This window comes from Chroicocephalus ridibundus, chromosome 2 (genome assembly GCF_963924245.1).
Source record: "Chroicocephalus ridibundus chromosome 2, bChrRid1.1, whole genome shotgun sequence".
NCBI lineage: Eukaryota > Metazoa > Chordata > Aves > Charadriiformes > Laridae > Chroicocephalus > Chroicocephalus ridibundus.
In genome coordinates, this window is record NC_086285.1 from 70,702,830 (window position 1) to 70,713,427 (window position 10,598).

The 10,598-nt window shown below is 41.4% G+C and overlaps 1 protein-coding gene across 1 annotated transcript in view; it reads left to right on the top strand.

The window, feature by feature from the left end:
- Positions 1-9,792, top strand: part of MBOAT1 (membrane bound O-acyltransferase domain containing 1) — a 57,736-nt gene extending 47,944 nt beyond the window's left edge. Inside the window, exons 9-13 of the mRNA XM_063325814.1 lie at positions 39-142; positions 2,958-3,022; positions 4,407-4,539; positions 5,744-5,895; positions 7,969-9,792. Coding sequence (XP_063181884.1) covers positions 39-142; positions 2,958-3,022; positions 4,407-4,539; positions 5,744-5,895; positions 7,969-8,101 — 587 coding nt within the window. The 3' untranslated portion in view covers positions 8,102-9,792. The remainder of the gene's footprint in view (positions 1-38; positions 143-2,957; positions 3,023-4,406; positions 4,540-5,743; positions 5,896-7,968) is intronic.
- The last annotated feature ends 806 nt before the right edge of the window (positions 9,793-10,598 follow it).

A 10,598-nucleotide genomic window follows, 5' to 3' on the forward strand; every position in this document is an offset into this window, starting at 1 on the left:
AGCAGTCTGATTTGACCTGTTTTGCTTTGACATTGCAGCAGATGCAGTGAACAATGCAGCTGGCTATGGATTCAGTGGAGTTGATGAAAAAGGCACTTTCCGCTGGGACCTGTTGTCCAATTTGAATATCTGGAACATTGAGGTGAGTTAAAAAAGTGACTGCATTGGCATAGTTATAGAGAAATGGGCACGATAATGGGGAGAAGCTTTGCTGGAAGGAAAATAAGTCCGTGCCACCAGGCTGCCCCTCTTTAACGTGAAGAGGTTTTGTATTTTATCTGTTGGGCAGATAAAAAGCACCTGTCACACAGGCTTCATCACTCTCTGTATTCAGGTTGCGTTTCTAAATAGTTTATAGAGGGCTAATAAATGATTAATCAGATGTTTAATAAATGAGCAGTCAATTACTGTAGATAGCGGCTGAGTTCAGCAGGTCAGGAAATTGCTTGCAGCTATGATTCTCTACCATCTGTGGTGGATTCTGTTTATTTACTTCTAACAGTCTTCCACTTTTGCAACCCAGTTGAGATGGGTGGTGTTAGCGAAAGAGGCTGCCGTAAGTAGGCATTGCACAAACACTTGCGAGGGCTGGGTCCCTGCACATGCCTGGAGTGCCTCTTGTAAATGCTGAAAAGCAAGGGTTGGAGAGATAACAGGTGGAAACTGAGCAACCTGAGTGGGAACTGGCAGGACCACATAGAGCTTAGGTGGCTGCCGATCTGGAGCTCCATCCAGCAAACCACACTGTTTCTCAAAACATCTGTCACACATGTTTCTTGTGACTGTGGTATACTTTTAACATCCATTAGTCTTTTGTAAGCTATTTATGTTTGTTTCTCTAATGCAAAAGATGGCAATTGTAGTTTGTTTGCCCCGAAGACTATTTTGTGAATGCCAGTGAGATGTGATAATGTTTGTGTCTGAGACTGCTTTCTAAAGGTTTCTTTTCTTCAGAAATAGGAGGAGCTTCCTCCTGTAATTCCGTAGTTATGATTTTAAAAGGAAAAGCAGATGAAAATAAGTTGACTGCTTTATTGCTGAATGATCTGTGACTAAGTGAATGTGCTGTAATAGCTCTTCTCAAAAACGAAAGAGCCCGTGTAATTCTTCATTGAAAGATGCCAAAACTGGAAGCATCCTTATACATTCTCTCTTTCTCAACATCCTTTCTCTGCCTTTTTTTTTTTTTTTTTTACCTTAATTAATCCTCAGTGAACATCTCTCCTTAAGCGGTACAGAATACACAGCCCAGAAATGCTTTACGCTCCTTGATGATGGCAGCACTCTAGATACTACTCTGAGATCTTGAATCAGTATCTGATTTGGTTTTGGGGGCAGGAGGTGATTCCTACCTTGATGGGCTGAGGCAATTTCTGCTTGAAGGAGGAAAGTGAAGTGCAGGCAACGCTCTTTAGTCAAGCCAAATTAAGGAAACAGGAGCCTTTGTTCCTCTCTACGAACTGAACTGTAGGCCCCTCAAAACGTTTTCCTTTCCTGGTCACACGGACAATAGAGATCAGGGTGGAGAAATTATTTTCAGGAGCATAGGTAGAGCGCTTTCCATTGATTTGGTCACGTGTGCAATGATCAAAAGAGAGGCTACAGAGACCATTACTTTAGGAAAGTCTTGAACTGTCACTGTACGCACCAACAACAATTCCAGGAGCTGAAGTTTGAGTGTGATTGTACAGTGCATTTTCAGCAGGTATAGCCACCTGCATATGCAAAATTGTTTAAGAGTTGGGAACTTCAGTGCTAAATATGGCTAAGAAATTACCTGATCTGTAGTAAAGATAAGCACATAGCAAGAGCTGTGAGGGCATTAAAATGTGAATGGGCTAAACACACGTTGGGGACTTGAAAGCCTTGGCAGCGTGCATATTTTGACAGCCAGTGACTACTGTCTGTCTTGGTAATGTAACAGAAGAACTTAAAGGAGGCCAAAAGAGAGTGACAAAATTAGTTGGAAGAGAAATGATATTTTTCTTGGCTTCGCTTGGTGCAGTAATGCAATTAAAATGTGGCAGTACCACATTGGGAATTGTTAATCATTTTAACTCTTTAAACACAGACGCTGAAGTGCGAGCCTTCAGGATTCTGTGTAGAAGTGCAAAAATGTCTACATTTTCCCCTTGGAAACCTTTGCTTTTAATCCATCTTTTCAGTGTGCCCTTGCCTTCAGCTGATACAGGAAAATAACGTGGTGTCACAGAATCACGTCCTTGCTTGGTGAGGGGGTCCTCGGAAGTTTCTGTCAGCAGGCAAGGAGCAAGAGGGAGTGGGCATGGGGAACCACCAGAGGTGAAGTTGACCAGGATTAGGGGAACTGGTGCTGAACAGAGCCCAGCAGTCCCCTAAAGCTGGGGGAACTGGTGCTATGTGAGGGTACAGGTGGTTCTCCCAGGACCCTGGAGTCCACTCTGGTTTCTCAAGCTGGGCAGTGGCTGAGAATTGGGTTCTAAATTTAGTCCCAAATTTTTTTTTTTTTTTGGTCCATGTGTTTCAGTCTTCCCGCTTCCATCTCCAAATAATAATGCATTTATTTTAGTTTGCATAACACTTTGTTCTAGTAGCACTCTAGGGAAATCCAGACTGCGTAATGGGTGGCAAGATATCTCTTCCAAAAATGAAGCTGTTTATGAACTGAAGGGAAGGCCAAGCATTTAGAACAAGAAAGCTTTTCAGATTTCCTTTAATTTGAAAAATAACCAAACATTGTATTTAATTTTGCAAAACAAAGTGAGATTTTACAGCAAGTGCCAAATGTTAGTGGTGAGCAATCAGCCTAGTTAATGTCCCTCCCAAAACATATTAGTGCAACGATGGACTGTGGCACAGTCTTCACAACAGTTAACTACTAGAATTAATATTTTTCCATGTATCTCCTCTCTAATTTAAAATGCAAGTATTATCTTACAGGTTTCAGTGCTAACATTTCATGTGAACTTCTTTCTTAGACTGCGACAAGTTTTAAAATGTACATTGAAAACTGGAACATTCAGACAGCTGCCTGGCTAAAACGGTAAGAATAATGAAATAGTAATGTGCTTGTGAAACCCAAAACCTCTAGATGGCCTGGAAAAACACCGACTGGTGAATCTCATAAACGTATAGCCTCTTGTCTATCTTTGTTTCCTGTGTCTGCAACAGTTGGTGGAATACAAGGGTATTTGGTACAGTAGTTTTATTGCTGCAAATGTAAGATGCCTGTGTTTTATATATGAGCAGCAAAGCCATAAACGAAATGTTCAGATCTTCCATAATAAAAAGTAATAGCATTTTGATGGCATCTTTTAGGCTGCTCTTTGCCTCCGTTATTCTTGTTGTACTGTTTCACTTTGCTATGTTATGTTTCCCATGTGTACGACTCCTGGAGGTGAGCCTTGTGTCACTGGGATCTATTTCAGCTAGAACTGGAAAGAAGTTGAAATCTTCAGAGCCCCATTGTAGTCCAGTTTGGAGTTACCAGAAGATGCTTGCTAAGGAGTCCCTGTTTAGGATATAGAGAAGAGACTTCTTAAAGCACTGAGATGATCTGATTTTAACCCGTGACTGTTAAGGCACTTATAAATATTAGCATAAGTCCAAGTGAGACTTGTTATGTTTTTTGGCATGATTAAAGCTCAGTGTACAGCCAGTGGTGAGGTCTGAAATGCAGGCACAGATTTATTGTAGTTATCATGGCTATCTTTGTTGTTAAATATATACATCTTAAAAGTCAATGGCTACTATTTTTCATGATTCAAATGATGTTCCTGATAAAAAGTGCATTATCTTGACTCAGTTCTTTGGAACGCAGCATTTCAGTTAAACCTCAGATAGCCAAATAGACCAGTTGGTGCATTCTTGAACTGGTATCATTCGCTTGCATCTTCGGAGTAAGGTTTTGGGCTGCTGAAGTTAGCAGGAATCTCCTGCTTTGCAATAGCTTATAGCGCTCCCTTTTGTTCCCAGCATGACAGATAACAGTGCCTAAAAATACCGCTGTTCACCAGTGAAGGATGGGGTCACGTCTCTGTCCTTCGACTTGCTCTCGACCTGCCATCAGCGTTTGGAAGGGTAGTGTGTGATTCCAGATAGAGCTATAAAGCTGAAAGAGAAGTCTTGCCTGCCCTTTGCCCCGTTATTTGTTTACTTTGCCCCGTTATTTGTTTAAATGCTATGCGCACCAGGAATATGTGTACAGGTGCTCTTTGGATACTCAGCGCATAAAAGCATGCTTCCTCTTTCCATGTAGTGCTCCTTGTAAATGAAGGGAGAGTGCCTCATGCCCTTGTCTGTAACTGAGGAAAGATAAGACTGTTAAGAAAACAGAATAAGACCTTAAAAACAGAGAAGGATTTGAAGTGCAGTTTCCATTGATCAGTTGTATTCAGTTGCTTCTTGTTTTGTTTTTGTCATTGCAGTGTTTGCTATGACAGAGCTCCCTGGTACCCTACGGCGTTAACATTTATCCTGTCGGCCCTGTGGCATGGTATCTATCCTGGATATTATTTTACATTTCTCACTGGAATCCTTATCACGCTTGCAGCCAGAGCAGTATGTACCTTTCATTGTTCTTTTCTAAGGCCCATAGTAGATACTATCCATCTGTCAACTGCAGGAACCACCCTGACATAGTCAAGCAACTTGTCCCTGCTGTGAACCCTCTTTCGTGCGTTCGTGGCCTTGATGTTCACCGGAACTTTGTTCTGTGTTGATGCTAATTACCGAATACCCCCAGCAGTTATAACCAACACCAATTCTGCATGTGCTGCAATGCTGTCCTTGGCTGTCAGAGGAAACATTGCTTGTGAGTGTACAGTTGGTAGTACAGCCACTGGCTATGTCCATGCCGTCAGATTAGCTTGGGATCCAAGATTAAGCTCAAGTCCAGGCTTTTGCTAGGTCATGTTGCCTATACGCTGGCGTGTAATCAGCTCTGGGTGCAATCTTTCACAAGAAGGTGTTATGGGTTGAGCATTAGCCCAAATTTGAACTCCTTCATGTGGATGAAATTGATGCAGTAAACTGGTCTCTGTGTTTATGGGCCTCATCTTGGGTAGAGTCACCAAAGACAGAACGGTGATAAATTTATCGCTGTTAAATTTATCACTGCTGATCTTTCATGCTGAACCAGGCAGTTGTGCAGGGCTGGAAAGCACCACTATGGTTTTTCAGAGTTTGACTATGGATAAATAACCAGGTCAATTTGAAATGTGAATTAAACTAGTGATCAATATTAACCGCTGTGGCTAGAGCAGGTTGCTGAACATGCAGTCTTAACATGTGCTTTGCCTCTCATTTATGAGGATTTCATAGATGTGAAGCTAAACCATTATCTCTAGGGAACAGCATATGCTTGCAGGTATAAAAACATACTTGTTCATTTAAAGTAACTGTGTTTCACTGTTGATTACCAGTAAAAAAATCAAACCAGGAGAGGGAAAGATCAAATCATAACAACTCCTCTCCCCAAACATATTGTGCCAGATACCCAGCATGAGAGTCTGCTCTCTGTCATTATCGCAGAGGAAATTGGGGGACGCTTCTCTGTTTGCCACTGGTTGACTGTGGGATCTTGGATATGCCAGTCAATACACTTCTGTCTTCCTAGTCTTAGTGCTTTCTAACGGGTGTACGAACTTTTCTGTAATACTGATGCCGAGGATAAGTGGAGAGTCATATGCTGTAATGTGTCTGCATGACTTTGCCTAAGAAATGGATTTATATAATTTTCTGTTTACTTTTCCCTGACCTGCAGATAAGAAACAATTGCAGACATTACTTCCTCTCATCAGTGCCTCTCAAGATAGCCTACGATGTTGTTACCTGGGTTGCCACTCAGCTGGCCGTGTGCTATACTGTTGCACCGTTCGTTATGTTGGCTGTTGAGCCCACAATTAAATTCTACAAGTAAGTTCTCTACTCTTGACTGTTATTCTCCAGACCTGTGCAGGCTTTTACTAAATAATCCAAACCACACTGAAAAGCAGTTGGCATTTCATCAAATTTGAAAGGAGTTCAAACAGGATGTTTAATAACGTGTAAGGGGTGATTTTTGCACTCCTGTAACTTAATGAGATAATAATTATGCCAAAGCAGAGCACTTCACTTCTATTTCTCAGTCTTTCTGTGTTCTTATGTGACTTTTCTTGTATTAAGTTTCCTTTTTCCAAACAGTCAAGTCTCAACCATTAACAGTGGCCAAGGCTGGAGAGTTTAAGAGTAATGCGAGTTGGCAGTTGGAAGGACTCGATGAGAAAAGACCACGTTTCCAGCTGCCAAATGTGTAGAACAGGAGAAGTGATCAGTCAGCAGGAGATAAGGAGGGTGCCTTCCCTAATGCAGAGCATTACTTCTTGAAATGAGTATGCTTTTGTTTTTGAATACTTCCCTAGATTCCTTATGAATAAGAAAACAGTGGTGTTGCAGAGTATATTGGATATACCCTAATAAAAATAATTTGAAATAAAGAAGTTGAGAAAGTAATTTGAAAAGGGAGACTGGACTACATTGCTTTACTTACTTTTCTTTCATTCTACAGTGAACTGCCAACATAGAGTAACAGGTTTTGGCTAAGAAGAAAGACAATTCCCTCCTCTAACATAAAAGACATAAAACTGGTAGTCAAGATAGCCGCTGTCAGGAAGACTGTTTGAAGGGGGTTGAATTTTGACATTTTCAGTCCCTGTTTCTTAAAACGTTTGATTTCAACACAGAAAACTTAACCATATAAAAATGACTCCAAATCATTCTTAGTTTCGGTAAGGTGCTTTCCCAAGTACCCTGTTAATATCTAATTTTTCTGTCTTTCAAGGCAAAAGTAGCAAACAGCAATCAAACAAAAAAGGAGAGAAAAGACTAAGATATTAAACTGGTTTATAAATTTGCCCTCTAAGTGAGGTTGGTTCCTTTTGTTCTACAAAAGGCCATTCCATGTAGCAAATATTAATGTAATTGTGTGAGATTACATTGTTAACATCAAAACTACAGAAATAAATACATATAGAGAACTTGCTAGCACTATGCCAGCATCCACGAAGGCAGAAATGTTACTTTTACCAAAGTTCTGAACTAAGAAAATGATTTTCCATCTTTGCCCCAAGTTGGGTCATCACCTTAATATTGTTTGCCCTAGTGACTTTGAATGTAGTTAACACTTAAATTTAGAGACTGTTGAGGAAATCTGGAGCACTGCACACCTAGCAATGATCTTAAGCACCTTACAAGGATATCAGAACTGTGATAGGAAGCGTAAATGAGACCACGGACAGGTACATCTCTGTGGTTAAGAGCTGGACCACACCACTGCCAAATGTGGTCCTTCCCAGGCTGACAGAGCCTCAAGTAATTGGTTTAAGTATCTTTTATTTCTGCTCAATCTTGTGTATACCAAATTATTTGAAATAAAAATAGGTGATATTTAATTAGATGTCAAATCATGATGTCTTAGAATAGTTGCCTTCAGAAACACAACCCTTCTGTAAACATTATTACTGGACCTTCCCCAGTTAAAAGTTGAGTGTTTTGATTTATTGCAGCTCTCAGCACTTGGAATGACTTTTTTTTTCTTTCTGTCACTTTTTTAAAAAAAAACCAAACTTGTACAAGTTTTATATCCTATGCGTGAAGGGTGTTTCTTCAGAAAGCAGGCTTAGTGTGCTCTAACATTACAAGAGAGATGGGCTGAATAAAACTAGAGTTGAATTACATGGGTTCATCTGAGCTGTTAGACTTTGGATTATGGAGTTTGCTGATTGATTCCTTGCCTCATTAGCATCCACGGCAACGTTTTCATCGACGCCAGCAGATACCACATGGATAGGCTGCGTGAAACTCAAGGGTGTGTTTTTGTGCATTCTAGGTCAGGTTCATACTTTCTGCATTCATCCCTCAGCACTGAATTCTGCATGGACTTACTGAGGTTGTGCAATTCATGCTATTACCGACAAAAATATAACATTCTCTTTCTGCTCTTGTTCCCAGGTCTATGTATTTTCACATGCACGTTCTAAGCATCCTGGTGTTGCTCGTGTTACCGATCAGACCTCAAGCCCACTCCATAAGAAAGCCTCAGAATCAGGCCACGCAGAACTCTGTTAAAAGCAAAGACAAATGATGCTTCCAAAGAAAATTGCTGACATTGGGAAATCAAACTGTCATGTTGGAAACAAGCAAAGAAGAAGGAAAATGGGTGGGATGAGGGTCGAAGTAGCAAACAAGTGGCATTTCTATTGGTTATCTTAAAACCTTACTGGAAAGGGCAGAAAAGAGCCTGGATGACTGTATTTCAAATTATTCCAGTTAAGAGAGCTTTTACAGGCAACGTTTACAGGCTCATGGGGCATTTTGATTTTTTTTTTAGTAAATATTTTTATGAAGTGTTTTTATATATTTAAACTTTTTCACACAGAGAGGCATTTTTTGCTCTTTTACAGAAATATACAATTATTAATCAGTAATCTGGTGATTAGAGGGACAGGAAGCAGCTAATAAAGAGTTAGACCAGCTGCCTTTGATAGCCTGGCGCTGTGGGCAGCTGGCCCGGGAAGCTTTTCACCTCCTGGCTCTGGAGAGAGATGATACAACTAGAGAACTACGGGCAGGGGGTTGCTCAAGGTGCTGGTGCTGACTTCTGCCCTGGCAGGGAGAAGAGGGAGCGGGGCTTTCCCCAGCAATCCCCAGGAGCAGGGACCTCAGCCTGAGCTCGGCAGCAAGGGTGTTTCACGTCCCTTCAAACGTGACACCTGCTGGTAATGAGGGCAAGACATGTCCCTTGGGAATAGGTGTCTGGGAGCACTGGCAACTGGCTAGGCCAAAATCTAAAGCCAAGTAAAAGCAAAACGAAAAAAACCAACACCCTTTAGAGTAAAAGAAGAGACATACACCCTGTGTTGTGCTTCTTTAATGATGCAGCTGGTGCTCGTTGCTACGTCTGCCTTACTTTGAGGTTTTAGAGTGATGCAGCACTTCCATTTCACTGTCAAAATAACTGAGGGGCCATGCAGGTTTAGTGTTTTAAAGCTTGCAGTTGCGGGTTAAATCTGAAAAGGTTTTGTAATGGATCAGATTGTTCTACTCCAAAACATCCTGTCTTGTGGAGGGGTCACTTTCCAGCGGTATAACACTAACATGAAATCTGAGCGGTAATTATCATAGTCCTAATAAATCATTCTCCAGAAAATATTGTGATGTGGTATGATCATCACAAGAGTCAAGACCATGTCCTTATATGATCTTGACATGTCACTTAGCCTGTTGGTTCAAGTTTCCCTGCTTGTAAAGTCCTTGGCTTCCAGGGATGTTTTGAGGCTTGATTTCTAAGAGCTTGTTGTGCATTGAGATAACCCGCTGCAAAATGCTGTGTCAGGTTTTTTATTTCATTTTTCTAAAATCCACTTACCCCAATAAAACAGGGATGGTACGACACATCAAAACCGACTAAACCATTTTTTAAAATTACTGTTTTCCAGGAATGTTTTTTTCGGGATTTAGTAGAAGAAATTCCCTTGTTAAAGTATTGGTATTGCTTTATGATCATTTAACTGACGTGTGATTGAGCAAAGAATCTGCTGTTTACTGCGTTCTGATCTTTATGTCAGATTAAAATTTTGCAGAATCCTAACATTTTTGGAAGAAACAAATTGGTGAAACCAAAACAAGTTCCAAAAAAAGTTTGATTTTTTTTCTTTTCTCTGGTGGGAAGTTTTTGTCCTGTGACCAACTCATGATTTAGAGCATAGTTCATGAAAGAGTTTATTTGGTAATTTATTTTGAAGGTGAGATGGGATTAAAAGGTTGATCTGAATAAACAAATTACTTTGTGTCGCTGTCTGGCATTATTAATCGCAAACGTCTGATGTGAAAATGGGTGAATGGGTGTGAGATCCCTCACGCTTGTGAGGGGAGATGTTCAGGTCTACTGGATCTTACAGAGCGTGGGGGCTTTACACACTGCTCCTGCTGAAACAGAGACGACCCCCACTTGTTCTCGTGGCAGCTTTGTCCTTGACTTGGTCAGTCCTTATTTGTCCTCGTGCGTGTGTTCTCCTTGTGGCACTGGCCTCAGTTGCGTCTCGGGCATCTAATGTTTTCCTTGAGGTCTGGCTGCACCAGCCCTGTTTCTTGCGGGAGGGAACCGAGGCGCTTCCCCAGGGAGGATGGGGCTTGGGTGCTGCTGGCCATGGGATCCCGTGGGCTGAAGCCAGTCTGCCTTCACCTCCCAGAAACTGAAATGAATTGCTATGAGTGCTGGCAGAGGCAGCGTAACGTGCATCAACTCCGGGCTTTGGCAAGCCTGCAGAAGGCAAATGTTTCCGGCAGATTGGCTTTACCGCCTGCTTTGGAAAAATAAATGCACTCAAAGGGGTCTGCGAGTTTGTATCATCTGCTCTGTGCCTTGGTCTGCAGCCCTTCCCAAACTGCTCATTCAAGAGAGGCCAGATATTATCAGTGTGGTTTCTTTTCTGGTGTTTCACCTAAGTGGAACTTGCTTAACTCTAATACCGTCAACTTCTGTTGTAGTTTCAGCTTCTGCAATGTGATGAATTAGTCAGGGCTAGTGAGCAAACTCTTGTTCTCCTGTCACGTTGTCTTCTCAGCCTGAACCTCTCCCT